The 24,548-nt window shown below is 38.9% G+C and overlaps 2 protein-coding genes across 4 annotated transcripts in view; both read left to right on the top strand.

Annotated features, from left to right (window-relative positions):
• The window catches only part of LOC137295562 (serine/arginine-rich splicing factor 4-like), a 53,936-nt gene that overhangs the window by 14,409 nt on the left and 14,979 nt on the right, over nucleotides 1-24,548 (top strand). The window lies entirely within an intron of this gene.
• The window catches only part of LOC137295561 (uncharacterized), a 38,063-nt gene continuing 14,979 nt past the window's right edge, over nucleotides 1,465-24,548 (top strand). Inside the window, exons 1-16 of one of the 3 annotated variants that reach the window (XM_067826958.1) lie at nucleotides 1,482-1,563; nucleotides 3,188-3,447; nucleotides 3,611-3,662; nucleotides 4,138-4,274; nucleotides 5,447-5,549; nucleotides 6,818-6,833; nucleotides 7,383-7,411; nucleotides 8,081-8,205; nucleotides 10,131-10,257; nucleotides 12,324-12,342; nucleotides 15,247-15,284; nucleotides 16,246-16,361; nucleotides 16,706-16,829; nucleotides 20,287-20,305; nucleotides 21,756-21,784; nucleotides 22,611-22,732. In XM_067826958.1, the coding sequence (XP_067683059.1) occupies nucleotides 3,218-3,447; nucleotides 3,611-3,662; nucleotides 4,138-4,274; nucleotides 5,447-5,549; nucleotides 6,818-6,833; nucleotides 7,383-7,411; nucleotides 8,081-8,205; nucleotides 10,131-10,257; nucleotides 12,324-12,342; nucleotides 15,247-15,284; nucleotides 16,246-16,361; nucleotides 16,706-16,829; nucleotides 20,287-20,305; nucleotides 21,756-21,784; nucleotides 22,611-22,732 (1,286 nt within the window). In that variant the 5' untranslated portion in view covers nucleotides 1,482-1,563; nucleotides 3,188-3,217. Of the gene's footprint in view, nucleotides 1,564-3,187; nucleotides 3,448-3,610; nucleotides 3,663-4,137; nucleotides 4,275-5,446; nucleotides 5,569-6,817; nucleotides 6,834-7,382; nucleotides 7,412-8,080; nucleotides 8,206-10,130; nucleotides 10,258-12,323; nucleotides 12,343-15,246; nucleotides 15,285-16,245; nucleotides 16,362-16,705; nucleotides 16,830-20,286; nucleotides 20,306-21,733; nucleotides 21,785-22,610; nucleotides 22,733-24,548 lie in introns of all 3 variants that reach the window. The other 2 variants (XM_067826959.1, XM_067826956.1) reach the window with 2 other exon arrangements.

Here is a 24,548-nt window from a genome sequence, read left to right on the forward strand (position 1 = left end):
CTCACTTCTCAAATTCTACATTTGATTGTATGTATTGGCTTATATCCCATCACACGTGTATCTTCTGAACTTATTAAGATACATATACTTTTCAGTTTGACTTTTCTGACAGTCACCGTCGACGTTTCGGTAGGGCACTGTCTACCGACGTTAGTTCCGCAAAAACATAGGACGACTACTAATATCTTACCAGCCAGATTAGTATCGTTTGTGTTAAGAAGAGTCGTAAAATCATTCCACATCAACTTAGAGTCGTAGAATGTAAAAAGTCAGTCCTCATGTCGTGTAGTAAAATATATCTTGGTTGTACTGAAAAAGGCACAGTCGTAGATTCAACTCTTTCCGATTTCTGAGTAAATATATAGTTGTAAATGAACTTTCAGCTGGCATATGACCGGATTCCGTCCGAGGAACAAACGGACATGTCAACAATTTTAGGAAACAAGGAAATTATGAACGGTCCCTAACAACCATTGGCGTCCTTTTGGTTTGGAGCATGTATGTCACTTCATTGGCCAAGTAGTTTCGGAAGTGACGTTTGCAGATGTCGCACGGCTCACGTCGCAAGAAGATGGACATACAACCCACGACATGAGCTCATTTTGTCCAGGTGGCTGATACGTGCCTATGTTCCAGTCGCAGATGACCGGTACGTTGCATACACGTGTGTGTGCGCGTGCGTGCGTGTGTGTGTGTGTATCTTTGCTTGACTTCTCATATCTAAAGTTTCTATTATTCTTTACTTATCTCATATGTTTTACTTTCGTAAATTGGCTTCCCATTTAAAATTCCCTTAATACTCAGTTTTCATTTATTTATTATTGTTTTGGGGTAGTAACATCACTTTTTCAAAATGTCTCTTTTGTTCCCCCCTCATTTCTTAACAAGTGTACTACCCAATCACCGACATGCCTTAGTTGTGCGTGCGACGATTAATAAAACACATAAAAAAACAAACAAAAGCAACAACAACGACGACGACAACAACAACAACAAAAAAAACCCATAACAAACACAGAAAAATAATAAATATCTAAACTACGCTGACATTGTAGAAACAGCAGGGGTCATTATCCAGGAGAGCATCTTTTCCATACGTGACCCGGGTTATTTTCAATAGCAGCTGGGTGATTATTTGCTGTTGAGAAAAAGACCCTTGGGGTTGAAAAGTGAGTTCGGGTAATAATTCAATGTTGAAATAATACCCGTCGGACCCTTTTCGAAGTGGGTATGTTTTCAATCTTACACCGGCAATAACCTCAGATACAAATGTCATATTGTTTCATGCATTTCATCATTAATAAATGACTATAATTTGCGTAACTGAAGTACACAACAACAACAATAACAACAACAAAGAGACATAAGTTACATTTCCATTTCAGTCGTGTTGACCTTCGAAAAAGAGGGCCAGAAACTCCTCCACAGCATAGTTACATTTCTGTGTCAGGAGCTTTAAGTGTGCCTGCCGTGAACATAGTACTTCCGGTGAGCGATTGGAACGTTTAGTTGAACGCTTATTGAGAAAACCAAGGATATCATTGGGAGGTTTTATCATGTCTGGTGAGCCAAACAGATGTTGACAGTTTTGTATAGATATCATACTGTTCATGTCTTGATTTTGAGTACGCAAACAATGTTATCCGTGTGACAAACTCGACAAAAATCAAGCATGTTTGTAACTTTGTTTATCCACAGGATAAGGTGTTCTAACGCTCGCTAAAAGAACGGACTAGCAACAAGGCATATTTATCACTGTATGGAACCTATGTAACATGGCGGTGAAAATACATACCTTGATGCTAGTTTCTTGGCATTAACTTATGAAACACTATGTTGTGGAGATCATAGATGGAACTTACTTCTGATCATAATTATGACTGAAGACTTACTACTTTGCATGCAGGATCCCACTTAAAACAGATCTTTAAGCCTTTTAAATTTACCTTTTTCTTTGTAACACTGGAGTGCCATCTGTATCCTGTTAAAAAAGAGGCATACATACTGGCGTCTCCTATTTTCGCGGTACTTACGAATATCAGCTGCAAAAATAATATAAACAGTTCTTTTCGTATGTATGCTTGATGTTTTTAAATGAAGAGATTCCCCCTCTAACATCTGCATCAATCAACTGCTTGATCCATCAAATGTATTATCTCATTTGAGCTCGATGAAAAACATGGTCGTCCACCGCCGACTTTTCGAGGCATCTCCTATTCTCGCGGTACAACGAGAAAGTAACGTTATTACGTGTAAGGAAGGGGAATCTTATCGGGAAGGGCGGGGAAAAGTTACGATTTTTCCAAGTTGGTTAAAACTCTCGAATATTCGTTACACTGCAAAATTTTGATAATTCACAGACTTGGTCCACTTCCTAGTTACTGGTCAATGATGTAAACAACCGCTAAGTATCACACATCGGCGACCTTGGCAGAAAATGTGTTTATTGCGAGAATAGGAAACCCGCGAGAATAGGAGACGGCCCTATACTATGTGGTTTCAGATGCGTAATGACATTCATTGTTGTCTCTCTAATCGTAATGTTCTTAACTTATCAAAGACAATTTTGTGTAAGCACAATCATATCATAGCGTATTATAGCTGAATGTCTAACAAATATACAGCCCAGTTCATCTTTGAATCTGACTATTCAACACTTTCTCAACAAGCACCTTAGTCATATTTGAACTCATGATTCACTAGTAGATATTGATGCAATAGTTCTGTACCCATTTATTGTTATTGAACTGTTTTCTGAATGTCAGTATGCACAGGTCACTGTTGCAAGTTTACATCACTTGGACACCTCAGAAAGAAATAAGCATAAGTCCATTTTTTTGTCCTGATTAGCCTTCATGATATCAGTTTGTCAGCACTGTTGTTATGTTGTTATCTGCTATTTGTTTGATATGTCTCTGATAAAGTTCTTGAATTTTCATATTACCGAAACATCTAAAACTTGTTTTATGAGAGCAGCATAGATAAGGTAACCACTGACGACTTAATTTATGCCTTAGATTTCCACATTTACATTGATACATCAAGTTGCTTCCTGTCTCCGATTCTGTTTCAGCTGTTTTGTTATCAGTTGTGTTACCAACTTTATTCTAAAACATGGAATACAACTAGATAAACAGACACTCTCGCAACAATATTTTGATAATGTTGATTCATCTACACTTTTCAGACACCCAATGATATATGACACTGCACTGTCATGTCAGGCTATCAAGGTTATCCCCAAGGTCGGTGGCCAGGAGGTCAGGATGAAATAAGGGCATGGACAGCACCAGGAAACCCCCCTGATGGACGGTACACTGAGATGAACATGGTGAACTCAGAGCCAATGTCCAGAGTCATGAAAGGTCGTGGTAAGACTTACAAACGGCCAGCACCAAAAGATTGTACTGGAGTTCCGAATACCAAGATGTCACGTTTTAGAAGAGGGTAGGTGTTGTCTGTCAGTCTTTTTCTCTTGTGTCAAAAATTGCTTTGTTTTGAAACTGGAATATTGATAAATGTGACAAATAGTACTGTTATGTCAAACCACTAAACACATGTAACATTGCTATACAGTCAGTGTCATCTTCAACCTTGATGTTTGTTGCAGAGGTTTACACGTCAAGGGTCAAGGTCAGGAAGCGGATTGGAGGGAGGGCATGGTGAGTTCTCATGCTTAGTTGGATGGGATTGTTTCTGAATGGTTGAACCTGCTGTTGCATGGTTAGTGACAAGAAAGAACACTCAGCATTTACATACTCTTACTGTTGGGAATCCTTCCATTTCCATATGATTTGTTTCTTATATTTGCATACCACTCGGGTCCACTTACCAGTATAAACCCATGAAGAGCCAGGTTAAAATTGGTCTCTAGCAACCCATGCTTGTCACAAGAGGCAACGAACAGGATTGGGTGGTCAAGCTTGTTGTGTTGTTGCTTGTTGTCTTAGTTGACACATAACATATCATTGTTACCCCTTTTGCATTGATCAGTGGTCATGATGTTGAGTGAATTGTCTTCATTATTTATTGCCTGCTGGTATATTGCTGAGTGTGATATTAAACAACAAACAAACAAACAAACAATACTTCCATGCATTCGTCTAGTCATCCATATTTCTATCTCATTTGCTGTAGACTCATGAAGCTGATAGGCCAAGGACATTGTTTGTCTTCAACCTGATGCGGAAGACGACAACATCTGACCTCTTCAAGTACTTTGTCAAGTTTGGGGACCTGATGAAGTTTCATGTATTCATTAACGATGAAGGAAAGTGAGTACAACATAGGAACAGACCATGCATGAAAAGTCACTCTCTAAATCCTCTTTAAGATAGTTGAAATAGTAATAGATAAATTCCTTGCCTTTAAAGTTACTGGCTATTTTCAAATTTCACTAGAAGAATGAGGTGCTGCTTCTGGTACTTGGATGGTTCCTGATTCCCATTACGCGTGCCGACTTGCAATATGTGAGACAGAATTTAGTTTACTTCCAGTACCTGATTGCTTGTGTCAAGTTGGGGTTCCAGATGGTGTAACTGCCAAATATGACTTAACTAGTCTGGACCAGCTATGCTTGGCTGTCACAACTGTCGACAGTCATAATAATTTTGCTAATTTGGAGTTGATTAGATTGGATATTTGTCATTCCTTCAAGGATTATCAGTTTCTTCCTGACAACCATGAAAGCATTTGGAAAGGTATGAAACAAATGCCAGTAGTATGGATTGTTAAGTGGTGTGAACTACCTACAGACCTATATATGACAGTATATTTTGCCAGGAATCTGACTCTACATGTGTTACAATAAAGACAGTACAAACTGCAAATCAAGTACAAGATATTATAAACAGGTGTTTCTGTGACACATTAAAATCAATTGGTTATGTAAAGTCTGATAGAAAATTTATTGGAATATTGCTAAAAGGGGTCTAAAACTAAACTCACTGTAAGCTAAATTGGAATCTTGGTCTTTATCACTCTATTTATTCTATTTATCCTGTTTATTATGTTTATTTGGTATTTCATCATCATTGTAGGGTCAGGATGCTTTCCAAAACATTACTTTCTAAATTAGACTTTTATTTTTGGCTTGTTTGTTTGCCATGTATTTTCATAAAAAATATGCTCAGTTGTTATATGAATGTAGAATTAGACTCATGAGTAATCACTTAATTAATACATGTGTGTTTGAGCGTATGCGTGCATACATGTGTGTGTGTAAGGTCAGAAACATATTAAGATAATACAGCTTTTCAAAATCTGTTTTCACTTTTTTCACATATTTGTGGCATAAGGAAGAAAAAATATCTGCTTTTGGGTTGCAATGAGACCAAAGTCAACATTGTTTGCAACGTCTGGTCTTTCATGTGTGCAGATTTAATAATTTAGTAGCCTGCAAATCGGAAGCAGAGATTTGAAACGTACACTTAACATTGTAATTCAGGTCTACAGGATCAGGCATCGTGCAGTTTGTCAACGAAGAGGCTGCTATGGCTGCTCTTGCTGCTCAACCACACTTCATCCATAAGAAGCAGGTTATTATCTCGGTGAGCTCAAACATACATTGTTTATTATATTTTAATATGTTAACCAGTAGATGCCATGGTTTGTCTATCTTAGATTACGTCCCTGTACTTCTAGCTTGTTCAGTAATAGTAGCTTGGCTATATGTGGGTTATTAGTGAAGCACAGGTCCCCAGTACTCCAATCTTGTCTCCCTGTGGGTTGTGGTGTACAGCAGGTCCCCAGTCCTCCTTGCTTGTCTCCCTTTGGGTTGTGTAGAACAGGTCCCAAGTCCTCCATCCTTGTCTCCTTGTGAGTTGTGGTGTACAACAGGTCCCCCATCCTCTTTGCTTGTCTCCCTGTGGGTTATGGTGTAGAACAGGTCCCAAGTCCTCCATCCTTGTCTTCCTGTGGGTTGTGGTGTGCAACATGTCCACAGTCCTCCTTGCTTGCCTCCCTTTGGGTTGTGTAGAACAGGTCCCAAGTCCTCCATCCTTGTCTCCCTGTGGATTGTGGTGTACAACATGTCCACAGTCCTCCTTGCTTGTCTCCCTGTGGGTTGTGTAGAACAGATCCCCCGTCCTCCTTGCTTGTCTCCCTGTGGGTTGTGGTGTACAACAGGTCCCCCATCCTCTTTGCTTGTCTCCCTCTGGGTTATGGTGTACAACAGGTCCACAGTCCTCCTTGCTTGTCTCCCTGTGGGTTGTGTAGAACAGATCCCCCGTCCTCCTTGCTTGTCTCCCTGTGGGTTGTGGTGTACAACAGGTCCCCCATCCTCTTTGCTTGTCTCCCTCTGGGTTATGGTGTACAACAGGTCCCTAGTAGTCCATCCTTGTCTGCCTGTGGGTTGTGTAGAACAGATCCACAGTACTTCATCCTTGTCTCCCTGTGTGTTGTGGTTTAGAACAGATCCCCAGTCTCCATGCAGTGAGTTTAGTTTCACATCGCACTCAGCAGTATTCCAGCTGTATGGCAGCGGTCTGTAAATAATCGAGTATAGACCAGACAATCCAGTGATCAACAGCATGAACATTGATCAGCACAATTGGGAACCAATGCCATGTGTCAACCAAGTAAGCGAGCCTGACCACCTGATCCCGTTGGTCGCCTCTTACGACAAGCACAGTTGCTGTTTATGGCAAGCATGGGTTGCTGAAGGCCTATTGTATCCTGGGATCTTTATGGGTCTTGTTACTGACAGGTTGCCAAAATGTAGCAGTGACATCAGACAACATGTAATTATGCAGGGATACTGTTTTTGTTTTTGTGAGAACTGAAATTTTCTAACTGGAAGTTTTGTTTCTTATTCCAGCATGATCAACATGATGGTAAGTTGTCCGAAATTAGTTGAAGAAAATGGATTATATTAGAACCTGTCTAGGTTGTCTAATGTATAACTGCATATTTCTAACTTATGATTTCTTTAAATTATGGTTTTTTTTTATATTTTGATTGGGTGACATCATATCCTAAAGAAGCCCAGGGCATAAAACTAGTAGAGGACCAAACATGCTATAAATTATGAATGTTTCAAGTTTGTTATAACAATACTTATTACTCCCAGTCACATATGGAATTAAGAACAGCGCTTTAACATAAGAAGTTATTTTTATTTGCCATGTTGGAAAACATGGGTGGATGGACAGGTGGATGCTCATTGCTGTGTACATCCCTATATCCTACACCATTCTTCCATTCGTTTTCGTTATCTGAACTAATACATTGTTGAATATTTCTTCTTGAAACTACAGATCATTCTAGTTATTAGTGAACTGGTACATTTGGGTATTATTTTTTATAATTTAAAAAAATTACGGATGGTCAGGCTTGCTGACGTGGTCGATTGAATTGAACAACTTTCTGTTTTTCACTTTCAGATCCAAAGAAGAATGAGCGTGTTAAAAGAGTATGTATTTCTGTGAAACAAAGTTCTTTCTTGTACATCATAGACTAACTGCTATACTCAAAATTGGGTGTTACCTTCTAAACAATGAAACTGAAAGGGGCTGTGAGTCGGGTGTTTGGAAGATCTGATTGGTGTCAGGTTTGCTTTGTCAGTCATGATTATGTTTCAACAAACCGGTAATCTTCACTGATAAATTCAGCTTTCTGCCAGAATCAAGCTTAGTTGGTAGGTTATGACTGAAATACAGTCCAGTCTCATTAAAGTCTGATCTCTATGTAGCCAACAAATGATGTTGGGGACATGAAAGTTGGAATGTATTATGTATTGTGGCATCTTTAAAAGTTAACACAGAGGTTATAAGAGGTGATAACTTGATTGGATGGTCAGCACCTGTGACGAACATGCCATTGTTTCCTAATTGTTGAGGTCAGTGTTCATGATATCAGTCAGTAGACTGTTTTGTCCAGACTCACTAATTTACTGAGTGCTATGTGTTGCTGGAATACTGTTGACTGTGGCATTGAACAGTAAGTGAACAAGTCCTGATAGTTGTACACTGAGAAAAATAACAAAATTTGTTCATCAGTATACGGCTGAGACATTGTGCATGTGATGATATATTAACTCACTGGCTGCACTAATTTTAAGCTCTATATTTCTCTGTTGTAGTCCTTAGAGAAGCACACATTGTATGTGACTGACATACCTGTTGATGCGTCTGAGGAAGACCTGTGCGAGCATTTCTCCCAGTGGGGAAACTTAACCATCTGTGATATAGCAGAAAAGGCTAAGAGGTGAGATGGCTCATAATACTTGGTTAAGTTTTCCCTGTCCTGACTCATGCTATATATTATCTCTTTTGGAGAAACATTTGAAACGTGATTCCCTTTGCTCCCTGAGGCAAACATAAAATCACTCACCCAGTGAGTTGCCTCTCTTTTCCTGACTGACCCACCGCCTATTCTGTTGGATTCACCAAGCATACAGCACAAGGCAGGATTGGGAACAATAATTATTTTTGGGGGGATAATACTGATATTATATACTTATCCTGACACATGATTTGTGGGACCCTCCCAACCATGCCCTCTCAGCACTTGAGACCTCACTGTAGGTCTTTGTGTAGGCTTAACTCAGGAAAGAGTGACAAGAACATGCCAGTTTTCGGATCAAGTCAGACGCAGTAGCCACAAATTGGAGGCAACCCTGTGGGTGAGTGTCTGTATGTTTGCTTCAAGGAACTGTTCTGTTTCTGCGGTTTCACCCTGCCGCAACAGATAACAACTTTTGCATTTTCAATGATGATAGTTTGTTAAACAACTTGTTTTGTGGAGTCCTTAAAATGTCCAAATATGAGAAAGCTGATGGGTATTAGTATATGATAAACTTGTGCACTATGTATATTTTTGTGGCAATTTTGTAGAATGATCAAATTTGCAATTCATCGGTCCGTTTCTGGCTCAAACGGACTGTACTTAGGACGATCAGCTATAAGAAAGGGAAAGTTTAAACGTCTCTTCATTCCACTATCACCCACAATGACCATATCTGTCATTCTACAAACTTTTGAAGCAAGAGGACTGGTTCCACCTAGAGCATCTTAACCTCATGAAGAGCACTAGCATCAACATCCGCACTACATGGGAATCGCTCATTATCATCCATCATGGATGACTGATTTTGGAAATCCAACACAGTTTTTGCAAACCATTATCTATGAGACAATGCAACAGAGGATGTAAACCAAGTTGGGTAATAATCCTTACGTTAACTCGTGGGTTGAGATTCACTTTCGGTAATAGTAGTTACTTTAATGTATGAATCGTTCTAAGATACCAAGATGTTGAAGAGTACTGGATTAACTAAAATCCACCAAATCTAACAGATTTACGTGTTTTAATGAGTTAAGAGAAGATTGTCCCCTGTTTATGATATCTAGTCAATGAATAAGACTGCAAGAAGAGTTGCCAGGGGGTATGTGATCAGACTGTATCGATTGAAAGCCACAGTGAATCCCAATAGGTTGCTTATCTACCACCTATTCCATAGGATTTGGTGGGCAATAAGCATTAGTGCGGATAAGGAAAAATATGGAACATTTATGATAAGACTGATACTTTATACTTATCCTGACTCAAGATCTAAATCCCTCCCAACCATCCCAGCATTACACTGGTGTAATACTTCTCTGTAAGGCACAATGTTGGCTTAATTCGGAGAGAGTGAGGAGAGCTAGGTTCAGGTAACATGGGGACTAGACTGGTGGAAAAAGGGAGGCTACTCATGGGTGAGTGTTTTATGATCACTTCAGGGAATTGAATGGATTCAAGTAGTTCACTTAACCATCAAAATGAGAAAGGAGATTAGCAATAAGCATGAGTCAGGATTAGTATAAAGTATCAATTTTTTCAGAAAAGTTACTTTTTTTAAGAAAAAAAAGACAGTGCACGGTCAGTTGTCCTGTGTAGTAGATGGTACTTGTTGATACTATGCTTTGTATTTGTTGATCCCCATCATTGAGCACCAAGGACAGCTCAAAGTTAGTATGCTGTGGAGTATCCATGTTGAACTGCAGGTTCCTCAGGGTGCTAGCGCTGTGCGACCAGTATTAGTCAATACTTGTATTGGCAGCCTTACAATCTTGTTCATGAACATGGATGTATTCATGAGTGCTTTTATCTTGAATGTAAACACATTTTCACATTCTGATATCTTTCAGGACCAGAAACACTAAGTTTGCCTTTATTTCCTTTGCCAATCATGAAGACGCTGTGAAGTGTCTGAACGTGCCCCACAAATACAAGCAAGAAAGGATGAGTGTGTTTATGTCAGCGAAATGGAAGGCTGTGAGTTGCTTTGTTTGATATTAGTGTAATAGACATGTTAATCACCTTAAGAAGTGGATGGGTCCAGGAATTTTGAAGGGATGGGTGGCTTGGGTGTTTTTCAGGGGATGTGAACTCCTCTGAACCACCACTACCACCCCACCCTGGCTCTGCATTCACACAGAACAGTCAGTCAACAGGTACTGCTATGTGGCTCAAACATTGACTGACTAACAACCATGTTTCATGGTAGAGTGTGTCCTCAGTATGCCACTGCTTGCCGTAAATGATGACTGAACTGGGCAGCCTGTTTAGAATAGGGGAGGGGCACTTAGCGTATTTGTAATAGAAAGGGCTTAGTAGGGAGGAGTACTCAATATGCTGAATACAGTAATAGGGAGCACTTATTAGGGAGGGGGCACAAACTATGTTGAATGAAGTAACAGGGAGCACTTATTAGGGAGGGGGCACTAACTATGTTGAATAAAGTAACAGGGAGCACTTATTAGGGAGGGGGCACTAACTATGTTGAATAAAGTATTAGTGACCACTTATTAGGGAGGGGGCACTAACTATGTTGAATAAAGTAATAGTGAGCACTTATTAGGGAGGGAGCACTAACTATGTTGAAAAAAGTAATTGGGAGCACTTATTAGGGAGGGGGCACTAACTTTGTTGAATAAAGTAACAGGGAGCAGTTATTAGGGATGGAGCACTAACTATGTTGAATAAAGTAACAGGGAGCACTTGTGGAGGAGGGGGCACTAACTATGTTGAATAAAGTAACAGGGAGCACTTATTAGGGATGTGATTTGATGTGAACAGAACTGCATGTCCCATCATGAAGTCAGTTTATTGTTCATGTTAAGTAAAATCTAATCTTCATGATTTTTTTATTATGCAGTATTGTTATTTTATTATGGTTTAGAAATTACTGAGAAAAAAAGCTTATGAGTCCCCTTTTTAACAGCAAATTGGAACACAGAAAAGTCCATAATATTCAATATATACTTCAGGAAACAAATATGGGAACGCATGACAGCACAATTGTTCCTTATTTTTGTCCAGGTTTCTTCATAAACGCTGTATCACACTGTGTGTGAAGAAACCTGTGAAAAAATAAAGGAAAACATTTGCTTTTATGTGTTCCCTTATTGGTTTCCCTAAATATATTTATCGAATAAGCAATCAACTAGGTTACAGTAAATAACTGTACAGATGTTCAACACAAAGTAACGGAGTCAACAAATCTGAAATGTTAACTCACCAAAGTCTTCATTGTTGACACCTGTTGAATGATTAATGAAGACGAGACCTTGATGTTGAAATTACAGTGTAGCATTATGACATGATATTTTGAAGCGTAATATTTGGGATGTCTTGGGAATGTGGGTTAGAACTGGTCTCAAGGATGTTGATCCAGGGATTGGGAAAGAGAACATTGACAATGGGCCATTTTCAGAATTGTTAGCCAATTTCTGAATTTAGAATGAGCCACTGTCCTTGTATCAATAGTAAACTTCCAAATGTTAATGGGCCATTTTGCATTCTAATGTGCAGAATGGCCCACAGCCCCTGCCTTTTCGCAATCCCTGCTGATCTTAAAGGTCACATGCAAGTTGCAACAAAAAAAACAAGTTTGCAGATTCTGATACCTTTCGGTATGCACTTACCCAAACAAATCATCAAAAGTGCCTATTCCACCTATAGTTGAAGGAGATTCAAAAAGTAAATTTCAACTTTCAGTGGGGATGGAGGCAGTGATCACTTTAGATCCACCTTTCATTTATTAAACAAAGTTTCATTAGTAGAAAAGATGAATACAGTGAATATTAAACATTTTTAAACAGCAGTTAGCATAATTTTTGCATGAGCCCACTGCCTGCTTATGCTTGTATTCCATATTCTGAGATAAGACATATAACCATTTATGTCCCTTTCGTGGCCATTTGTGAAACAGGGTTTCTTATGAGTGCCAATAAGTGAAGAAAAATAATTGTGAACTCAAGGGACCAGTTGTTATAATTGTTTAAGTTTGATGTTTAGTGCTTGTTCAAATACCTATGTCATATTTTTCTTGATTTCAGCAAATGAAAGGTGAAAAAGGTAGGATTTCATCAAACGTTTATTTGTTAGACATGTGTGTCTTTAAGAGGACACTTGTATAGCATGACTAGGTCATGTCATGAGATTCTGTGAACCCGATGAGTGTAACTCAGGGATGGCAGTTTTCTGCTGATTGGTGTATTTCCACCGATTTTATTTCTAATTAATCATTTCTGTGAATCATCTAAATGTACTTAGTTTGTATCACAGTTCCTGAACCACTTTATTTTCCCAACTGCCAGCCTTCTCTGCAATACTAAAAGCCTTGCATGAAGCAATTTCCAATTTCCAATCTCTGGTCTCTCTGGGGCTACTTTTTAATGTATATGCAGCATTTTGTTACTATCAAAGTTATATGTATTCAGAGACAAACCATTACTCTAATCTTCTACTGGACATAAGGAGAATGTCTCAGCATGAACTAAATAAAATGGCACCCAGCATCCAGTCTCTAACTTTTAAGAAGAAACTATGATTGGACCTTAACTTTTGTATAGCTTGTGCTAGTCATGAGGAGGTTAGGTTCCTGGTACCCTGTAAGAGGGGACTAGGGTTGGACCTTAGCTCTTGTATAGCTTGTACTAGATGTGAGGAGGTAAGGTTCCTGGTACCCTGTATGAGTGGACTAGGGTTGGACCTTAACTCTTGTATAGCTTGTACTAGTCACAAGGAGGTAAAGTTCCTGGTACCCTGAAAGAGGAGATTAGAGTTGGACCTTAACTGTTGTAAAGCTTGTACTAGTCGCAAGCGGGTTAGGTTCCTGGTACCCTGTAAGAGGGGACTAGGGTTGGACCTTAACTCTTGTATAGCTTGTACTAGTCACAAGGAGGTAAAGTTCCTGGTACCCTGTAAGAGGGGACTAGGGTTGGACCTTAACTCTTGTATAGCTTGTACTAGTCACAAGGAGGTAAAGTTCCTGGTACCCTGTAAGAGGGGACTAGGGTTGGACCTTAACTGTTGTAAAGCTTGTACTAGTCGCAAGCGGGTTAGGTTCCTGGTACCCTGTAAGAGGGGACTAGGGTTGGACCTTAACTGTTGTATAGCTTGTACTAGTCACAAGCGGGTTAGGTTCCTGGTACCCTGTAAGAGGGGACTAGGGTTGGACCTTAACTGTTGTATAGCTTGTACTAGTCACAAGCGGGTTAGGTTCCTGGTACCCTGTAAGGGGGGACTAGGGTTGGACCTTAACTGTTGTATAGCTTGTACTAGTCGCGAACGAGTTAGGTTCCTGGTACCCTGTAAGAGGGGACTAGGGTTGGACCTTAACTGTTGTATGACTGAGCCTTAGCACTTGTTAACTCATTAAGGCTGAGAGCCCAATATAGGGCAAAATAACCAGCTCCTCACAGCGAGTGACCTGTTTCTCACAGCGAGAGCCACATATATTCATCAACAGAAAGCACCTCTTATTCAGCAAGAGCTGCATATGTGTGTTTTACATTTTAAATTCACAATGTATACTTATTACTCAACCATAGCAGTTCTGAGCAAATATTAGCATTTTTTAGGAGAGATTCTACCTTTGGTGTCAGTCAGAAGAAATATTTAGACCATTTTGATAGCAGTTATTAATCATTATCGTATGCTTATGCAGTGTTTGGGAATTAAACATGTCCTCCAAAAAGGGACTTATGATGTTTTACAGAGGTAAGCGTCTTTTAAAGTTGATAATGCTACCAAATTGAATATAACATGATAAGTCACGCCTTTGCATCGTACATATAAATATACATGTCAGTGATATTACAACAATTAAATCTTTTACTACGTTTGTTACAAAGTACAGAAAGTTGCTAATTGAAAAAATTCATAAACATAGACAGAAGCAATATCATGTAATTATCATAACCAGTGTAATTGCTGTCTCTGTTGATCATAGATGTTTTGAAATATTAAACCTCACACAATGTTATAAGAGAGAATTTGTTTAGGTATGTCTCATCAGTTACATACAAGGAATACATGCATGTATTGATAAAATATAAAAGTACAAGTCGCTAAAGGTCTACAAGAGAAACTTTACATAAACGCGATATGTATTAACACATGTATTCTTTCAACATACAGTCAAGTCTTGTTAATCTGACCTCTGTTAATCCGACAATCAACTTTATCTGATGCTTTTGTTGCTAGCTAATAGAATAAATGTAATTTAGTCTCATTCATTTAGTCTGATATCCTTGCTAATTTGCTATGCAACGATGTCAGATTAATGATTGTGAATGAGTGAGTTTAGTTTTACACCCCACTCAGCAATATTCCAGCTATATGGCGGCAGTCTGTAAATAATCAAGTCCAGACCAGACAATCTAGTGATCAACAACATAAGCATCAATCTGCGCAATTGGGAACCGATGACATGTGTCAACCAAGTCAGCGATCCTGACCACCCGACCCCGTTAGTCGCCTCTTATGACAAGCATAGTCGCCTTTTAGGGCAAGCATGGGTCGCTGAAGGCCTATTCTACCCCGGGATCTTCACGGGTCTCAGAATAATGAGACTTGATTGTTTATCTGTATGAAACAATCATACAACCAGGACTTGTTTGTATGACTAGACAGTTTCCTGTCATCCCCAATACCTGCCAGGGAAATCAGGTGTAAGAGCCCTAAATAGTCTCGGCCAAGCGAGTCAGGCAATCTGGTGTTGAGTAGTGAAGAGTCTCTTCTGCTTAATGAGTTAATCCCGCCGTAGATGTTCTCTGTCGTGTTTTACAAAGCCGACATGACAATGCGACTAATGATATTTCTATTCTGTAAAACAGATTTGAGACTGTCGTCCTGCTATTATGACGTTGTGAAACAGTTTCTTTAGTTTCTTCACACTTGAGAGGTCAGTAAAAATGATTATGTGAAAAAACAACCCTATATCTGTTATGAATGCTACTTGTTTCTTTCTTCCAGACTCAAAGAAAAATGCAGTTGATGAGGGATATGAACAGGTTTGTATGTTCTCAACTCTCTGTTCTAAATCCCTCTAAATAGATAGATCCGATGGGACATCGCTATTACACTGGAAGAAATGCAATGTTTGAGCATTGTCATGTTTGTTGTTTAATGCCTCACTGTACTGTATCCCAGCTGTATAGTGGCAGTGAGCAAATAGCCGAGTCTGGCAAAGCCAGTGATTGACGTCATGAACATCGATCTGAACAGTTGGGATACATATATATCAATATTGGAGTCATCTTCATATAAGTTCTCTTGAGCGTGTTGACCAATCCAGTTCATGAAACTTCAGTCATTGCCTTTTCATGAAATAAATTTGTTTAAACCACAATGAGTGAGTGAGTGAGTGAGTTTAGTTTTACCCCGCACTCAGCAATATTCCAGCTATATGGCAGCGGTCTGTAAATAATCGAGTCTGGACCAGACAATCCAGGGATCAACAACATGAGCATCGATCTGCGCAATTGGAAACCAATGACGTGTAAACCAAGTCAGTGAGTCTGACCACCCAATCCCGTTAGTCGCCTCTTACGAAAGCATAGTGGCCTTTTATGTTAAGCATGGGATGCTGAAGGCCTATTCTACCCCAGGACCTTCAGGGGTCTTAAACTACAATGACATAAGTTGACTAAGTCAGTGAGCCTGATCACCCGATCCTGTTATTTGCCTCTTACGACAAGCATGGGTTGATCAAGACGAATTCTAACCCAGATCATCACGAGTAGCCAACTCTTTTTTTTTTTTTGAAAATGCTTTTTGGGGCTTTTCAAATTTAGATTATCCACAGTCATACATTGTAAATATTAAGGTTATATCCAGGTCATGAAAATTCTGTTACTTTTTCGTAAAATAAATATGTATAAACACAGTATTTAGGTTTGTACAGATGTATATTGATTATGTACATTTGGTTTAGTTATCATTGAATGTTATGCATGATTGTCTCTGTTGTAGATGAACAAGTTGTTTGTGACCAACATACCTGAAGTAGTCACTCTTGATGAACTCCTAGAACACTTCTCCATGTGGGGGAATCTCATCTTGTGCAAAATCTGTGGAAATGTTAACCAGTAAGCTGGTGCACCACTCCCACATCTCTGTAGTCTGCTTGATAGAGGGTCACCACCCGATCCCATGGGTTGCTTCTTATGACAAGCATGGGTTACTTAATAAATTTTCAAAATTCTTTAAATTTTCAAATCTACATAAACGTTCAGCTGACCCCTACTGGAACATAAGGGAAAGTTATTTAGAAATTCAGATGCAATGAATATTTTTCTTAATTGTTCATTTTGAAAAAAAAACACAGTTAAGTAAAATCATATAATTAAGCAGGAATATATAAATATCCAAGTCACTTCGACCAACCGGTAGTTACGTTTCATTTAGCAACTCTGTGCAACTCTGGTTCCAGGAACAATAACTTCGGCTTCGTTTCCTTCCAAGAACAAGAAGATGCTCTGACAGCCTTAATTATGCCCCACACGCTAAGAAACCAAAGGCTTTTTGTACGTGTGGCAAACAGAACTACTGGATCTGTGAGTATATACCGTTTCTTATGCAGTCATCCCTCGCAATAATGCGCTACGCGATACAGCAGGTTCGGTTAAACTGCGGGGTAATCTGTGGCTCCCATTAAAAAGTTGAACTGCGATCACAGCCCTTCATGAAATCAAAAATAGCTCATCAACATATCTGCTGTCACACTCTGGTAAGTAACGTAAACTAGTGAAATTCAGTGTGGATGGCAACTGACAGTGTTTATCGTACATATCCATTGTGTTTCAGATGCTTAAAATATGCAGGGTTTTCTCAATAATAATCATACCAGCATCATAGTAGTAACTTATGAGAGACAAGACATGCTGTCAGTCGAGTTACAGGGAGTAATTTCAGTGTCGGCTGTGATGCAACACACCTCGCTATAGCGCGATTAAACACAGTCATCCAAGAGTGTGTAGTGTCAGAAAACACATTTTATTTGATTAAATTCAATCCCATTTCTATTCATTAAAACTGTTGACAGAAACAATGGAGACACCATGAGAGAATGATATTACCCCATTCATACGTGTAACAACTTCCGCTTACCAAAATCATGAGGGTCCTTTTTTTGCGCCTACCGCGATAGCACCAATTTCACCTTATTTTTAGCAGCTATGAACAAAGTACAACCTCGTAATCCATGGATTCTCAGACCCGCGTTATTGACTCATTGAAGTCATTTTTAACAATTGAATGGTCACCATTGTGTTTTTTACAAAGTTGCAAGTACCGCAGGAAGTCAGCAGTGACTTGTCAAACTATCTCCTACGTAAAATGTACCCAGACAGGTAACACCCTGTGTTCATTGTTATGTTAAATATGTTTGCAGAAACATGCATTATATACTAGCCCAATAGCAAAGTATGGTATATATCTTACAATAACTGCTTAATATATAAAATATTCTGATCATGGAATGGAAATTCTTTGATGTAATATTATTGAATTGTTTTTACCTGAATCACCGGTACATTGGACCAAATCATCTGAGCACAGATGATCGCGATTTCCGGCTTAGTTGAATAACAGGTAGCATAACAGGAACAACAATTAAATTATCATGTCATTATCATTGCAAGTTTCTCGTTCATATATATGTTTTCATTTTCAAAGTTTGTTTATTTCCACCTTCAACGATACAATATAGTTTTGACTGGGCACAATACACTAAATAGCAGTTTTGTTTTGTCCTTGGAGAATACGATTTTTCTTGGCCTTTGATCCACATTATGTAATAGGTACTATAACGCGAATGTCTTTTGCATTTTAAATGATGATAGTTTCTTAAGCAACATGTTTGGTGGAGTCCAGAAAATTTTCAAATATCAAAAAGCTGTAGGGTATTAGAAAATGATAAACGTGTACTATTTATATGTATGTGGCATTTTAAATAGAATGATAAAATTTGCAATTCATTGGTCCGTTTCTGACTCAAATGGACCGTATATTTTCATTATGTTTTTTCATGTTGAACCATGCTATTCCCAATTGTGAGCATATATGTTTTGGGTAGTTTCACAATTTACAGGAAAAGATGACAATGTGCTACATGAGAAAGGTAACAGCGATTTGGATGGCCCTATCCAGTGTATTATCCAGTGTATTTTATGATCTCAGAAAACAACAACATTGATTAGTTTCTTATAGGCTAAAAAACTTATTGTAGTTTTTTATATCTTACCTAATTTCCATGAATTGTATAAAAGTTCTTGGCTTTTTTGTCAGATTTTAACAGTCTTAAGACAAAACATAAAGTGAATGATTGCACCATTTAAATAGTGTCCTCAATGTATCAACAATCAGATGGTTTGGCTGCATATCTTATTGTGAGCAACACGCACACCTGTTCCTTTAAATATTGAGTTTGATATCCTGTCATCACAATATTTTTTAATCAAATATGAATTGATTATGTTACTTAAAACAATGATAGTGAATCATAAAACCTGTTCAGACAAATGCACACCTGGCCAATCAATGTACATCATCATTGTTTTGTCTAGAAAACAGATTCTATGAACAAGACAGTTTGTGTGCATATACATTTAATAAAATGTATAAATCATTTTCATTAATTTATCAGTTTTACTTAGAAGGTTGAATTAAATTGCGGTTTATTAACCAGTTCATATGAAATTGCAATATTAGTCCCAATGAGTTGAATATTATCTTACACCAAACATAAATGTTGGTTTCTCATTGGCTAAACACTCTTCTATTATTTTCTATGTTACCCCACTCACAATCGAGGTGCATTTCAGTGTATCCTGCTGCCAATGGCAACTCATTTGGTACTTCAGGGGAGTACTTCTTTACCTTGAATAACATTGAATCACATGATGCATGGAAATTGCTGATGTTTTTCTTGTGTCGTCTAGCATCTAGCAATGGCTACGAAAATATTTGCCTGACATTCCAATAAATGAATTATAACAAAATGTTCAAATGCAGTCCGTGTGAATATTAAGAAGGTTATTTACACCGTGGCGACTTTGCCAGGACAATACCTGAGGGGAAAATGGCAAGATGCAAGATTCAGATCGTTTGATTTACACAGGTTAGCTGAAGTGTATGATCAGATATCCATGATTTAAACAATCCAAAATTAACATTGAGGTGTTCTGTAAGATAAATACTGTGTTCGCTGGTTCCTTGGGGCTCAAGGGTTGATGTGCCGTATAGTGGGTACACAGAATTATGCAATCGGGAATCAAATTAGGAAGGAAGGAAATAAAATTTTCGGGCTGACCCGTAGATGCATTCAGGGTATAATTGAGACTTATCGGAACGTATACCGTGGAGATATTGAGGATATATCAGTATAAACCTTAAACTATTCACTCTCAAAAGATGTGCCTTTGCAGGTTATTTTGTTTGTGTGTGAAGCAATTTTTTGTTCTTTTGGTTTCCATCTGTGCATCCATCCTTCCATGTGTCCATCTGTGTGTGCAAACTTTTGATATGTTTGATCTTCTGGATAAAATAGTTGTAGCATTTCCAAGGCAACAATTATGCTTTTATTGGAATTGGTAATAGTGCTGCTTTGCAGAGAATTGAACAACCTTTCAGTTCTCGCCTTCTTTTGTGAACATTCAACATTACTGAGATAAATCAAACCATGAAAGCACTCAGTTGATACAAGCCTAGTATATATAAAGTTTACATATGTATGCTTTTGTCAGATCAGTGGGAAGAACAATGCAATGTTTGACAAAGTCAAAAGTAGTTGTCATAGTAATGAAAAGTATTTTTTTAAACATTGTCGAGGATATTGATGACAGTGTCTTCTTATTCTACTTTTTATGTGTATCATGTAATGACACATCATCTGTCTCTCCATGGGTCACGTGTAGAGCCCGTTTCTGGTGTCCCATCCCATGATATTGCTGAAATTTTGTTGAAAGCATCATAAAACTAAACTCACTCTCATCTGGGTTTTTTTGTTTTCAGTTGTTGGGAGCTGCTAAAGGTAAGATATCATTAAAACACTTATTTCATTGTTTCCTTGTTGATAATACTTGGATTTGCATGTCTCTTCACCATTTATATGTGACTATACTTGTCAAAATAGGCCTTCAGCAACCCATGCTTGACATAAAAGGCGATTATGCTTGTCGTAAGAGGCGACTAATGGGATCAGGTAGTCAGGTTCACTGACTTGGTTGACACGTCATCAGTTCCCAATTGCACAGATCGATGCTCATGTTGCTGATCACTGGATTGTCTGGTCCAGACTCGATTCTTTACAGACTGCCGCCATATACCTGGAATATTGCTGAGTGTGGCGTAAAACTAAACTCACTCACTCACTCACCATTTATATGAGTGATCCTCAATATAGTTTGTATAGCACTAGCATATGTTACCATACTACTGGCTAAAGGGGATGGTGGGGTAGCCTAGTGGTTCAAGCATTCGATCTCATGCTGAAGTCCGCTTTGATTCCCCACATAGGTACAATATGTGAAGCTCGTTTCTGGTGTCCCCACCATGCTGTTTGATGGAATATTGCTAAAAGCGTTATACAATCAAACTCTCACTCACTACTGGCTAAAAACACAAATGTTCAGAGAATTGAGATAGGGTGGTCATATTGGTGGTTAGTGTTTAAACATGCTCCTGTTTTCTACCTTGTAGGCCATGGTGATACTCAGCTCCTGTATTCCTGGCTTGCAGGCCATGGTAATACAGAGAGCTTCTGTGTTCCTGGCTTGCAGGCCATGATAATACAGAGGGCTTCTGTGTTCCTGGCTTGCAGGCCATGGTAATACAGAGCGCTTCTGTGTTCCTGGCTTGCAGGCCATGGTAATACAGAGAGCTTCTGTGTTCCTGGCTTGGAGGCCAGGGTAATACAGAGCGCTTCTGTGTTCCTGGCTTGCAGGCCATGGTAATGTAGCAGGGCATGGAGTCATCCCACAGATGACATCCTAACCTTGTCAGCTTGCTGATGGGGTTAACCTCTTTGGTCATATGGACAAGGCGTCCGACTTTGCATCGGAAGGTCCGTCGTTCGAATCCCATCACGGGACTAGGATATTTTGTGGCTGCTACAGTAATACAGGGAGCTCCTGTGTTCCTGGCTTGCAAGCCATAGTAATACAGAGAACTCCTGTGTCCCTTGTTTGCAGACCATCTTAATACAGAGAGCTTCTGTGTGTGACTTGCAGGCCTTTGTGATACAGAGAGTTCCTGTGTCTGGCTTGTAGGCCATGGCAATTTAAGAGAAATCCTGTGTCTGGCTCGCAGGCAGTAGTGATGAAGAGAGCTAGCTCTTGTGTTTGGGTTCTAAGCCTTGGTTATACAGAGAGCTCCTGTGTCTGGCTTGTTGGCCATGGTAGTACAGAGCATGGAACATGGCTGACACAATGTGTCAAATATATGATGAGATGTGTTTCAGTTAGTGACCTTTTTCTTTCCAGATCCAAAGAAAATGTCAGCTATTGAAAAGGTATGTTCTCAGTGCTGTCTCTACAAGTTCAAGCCAAATACACATCTGTTTTGCCACTTAGTCTAAGTAAACTTATTCTAAGAATTATTAGTTACACTCCTCTGCTGAGTCTAACAAACCCTAGTTGGAGGTCGCATCAGGTAGCCTTTGAGCAACCTAAGTCCATCCAATGAAACGTGAGACGGACGAATGGATTTAACGAATCAGACAACGGCCACTGTTTAAGGTGTGGGGGAACTTACAAAATTCCCCAGTCACTGACATCAATCCCTCAACAAACAAAAATCCTCATAAAACACAGGTACTTGGCCTGCATTATATATGCTTATACTGACAAAATGGCTGTTGTCAATGACTGCAGGCAGTGTTGTAGCATGCTGCACATGCATCACCCAGGAGCAGTCATAGGGAAAATAGCATTCAGAATCATTTGGGTACAAACCCTTTCGAGGTTAAATTTCAAAAGGTATGTGCGAATGTCCAGTTGCCTGATTTGGTAAACTGTGCTCAGATTGGTCAGTTTCAAATGTAACCTTCTGCGATTTCCTACAAAGGTTTGTTAGACACAGTAGAGGAGAGTAACAAATAATACTTCTGTTCTGTTCACTGTTCTTCCACTGTATATATATGTGTTTGTGAAATTTCTTGTGCTGAATTTGAAAGATAAACCAAGTTTAGGAAGTTTGGTTTTACTTTCTCAAATTATCTGTAATCATGTGAACATTTTCACAAAGGTTTCACATATGTGATAAGCTATGTGAAAATGGACAAATTTACTATCAAGCTAGAAAATTACCATTTGTCTACAATACTTTTGTTGTTGCAGAAAGTCAAGAATTGTTATCTTTTTGCACCCACTTTGAGTCCATTGATCACCATAGATGCGCTGTACGAGCACTTCAAGACGTATGGAAGCCTGGCTAGCTGTATGATCATACCCAATGGCTCGTAAGTGCACTTGTTCACTTTGTTCCAACCTCATTGTACAAGTTACTTGACTTAAGTATTTCCAACCTCATTGCACAAGTTACTTAGCGAAGTATTTCCAACCTCATTGCACAAGTTACTTGGCGAAGAATTTCCAACCTCATTGTACAAGTCACTTGGCTAAGTATTTCCAACCTCATTGTACAAGTCACTTGTCTAAGTATTTCCAACCTCATTGTACAAGTCACTTGGCTAAGTATTTCCAACCTCATTGCACAAGTTATTTGGCTAAGTATTTCCAACCTCATTGCACAAGTTACTTGGCTAAGTATTTCCAACCTCATTGCACAAGTTACTTGGCTAAGTATTTCCAACCTCATTGCACAAGTTACTTGGCTAAGTATTTCCAACCTCATTGCACAAGTTACTTGGCTAAGTATTTTCAACCTCATTGCACAAGTTACTTGGCTAAGTATTTCCAACCTCATTGTACAAGTTACTTGGCTAAGTATTTCCAACCTCATTGTACAAGTCACTTGGCTAAGTAATTCCAACCTCATTGTACAAGTTACTTGGCTAAGTATTTCCAACCTCATTGTACAAGTTACTTGGCTAAGTATTTCCAACCTCATTGAACAAGTTACTTGGCTAAGTATTTCCAACCTCATTGTACAAGTCACTTGGCTAAGTATTTCCAACCACGTACAAGTCACTTGGCTAAGTAATTCCAACCTCATTGTACAAGTTACTTGGCTAAGTATTTCCAACCTCATTGTACAAGTTACTTGGCTAAGTATTTCCAACCTCATTGTACAAGTCACTTGGCTAAGTATTTCCAACCTCATTGTACAAGTTACTTGGCTAAGTATTTCCAACCTCATTGTACAAGTTACTTGGCTAAGTATTTCCAACCTCATTGTACAAGTTACTTGGCTAAGTATTTCCAACCTCATTGAACAAGTTACTTGGCTAAGTATTTCCAACCTCATTGTACAAGTCACTTGGCTAAGTATTTCCAACCACGTACAAGTCACTTGGCTAAGTATTTCCAACCTCATTGTACAAGTCACTTGGCTAAGTGTTTCCAACCTCATTGTACAAGTTACTTGGCTAAGTATTTCCAACCTCATTGTACAAGTCACTTGGCTAAGTATTTCCAACCTCATTGCACAAGTTACTTGGCTAAGTATTTCCAACCTCATTGTACAAGTTACTTGGCTAAGTATTTTCAACCTCATTGCACAAGTTACTTGGCTAAGTGTTTCCAACCTCATTGTACAAGTTACTTGGCTAAGTATTTCCAACCTCATTGTACAAGTCACTTGACTAAGTATTTCCAACCTCATTGTACAAGTCACTTGGCTAAGTATTTCCAACCACGTACAAGTCACTTGTCTAAGTATTTCCAACCTCATTGTACAAGTCACTTGGCTAAGTATTTCCAACCTCATTGTACAAGTCACTTGGCTAAGTATTTCCAACCTCATTGTACAAGTCACTTGGCTAAGTATTTCCAACCACGTACAAGTCACTTGGCTAAGTATTTCCAACCTCATTGTACAAGTCACTTGGCTAAGTATTTCCAACCTCATTGTACAAGTCACTTGGCTAAGTATTTCCAACCTCATTGTACAAGTTACTTGGCTAAGTATTTCCAACCTCATTGTACAAGTCACTTGGCTAAGTATTTCCAACCACGTACAAGTCACTTGGCTAAGTATTTCCAACCTCATTGTACAAGTCACTTGGCTAAGTATTTCCAACCTCATTGTACAAGTTACTTGGCTAAGTATTTCCAACCTCATTGTACAAGTTACTTGGCTAAGTATTTCCAACC

Source organism: Haliotis asinina, chromosome 9 (genome assembly GCF_037392515.1).
Source record: "Haliotis asinina isolate JCU_RB_2024 chromosome 9, JCU_Hal_asi_v2, whole genome shotgun sequence".
NCBI classification, from domain to species: Eukaryota; Metazoa; Mollusca; class Gastropoda; order Lepetellida; family Haliotidae; genus Haliotis; species Haliotis asinina.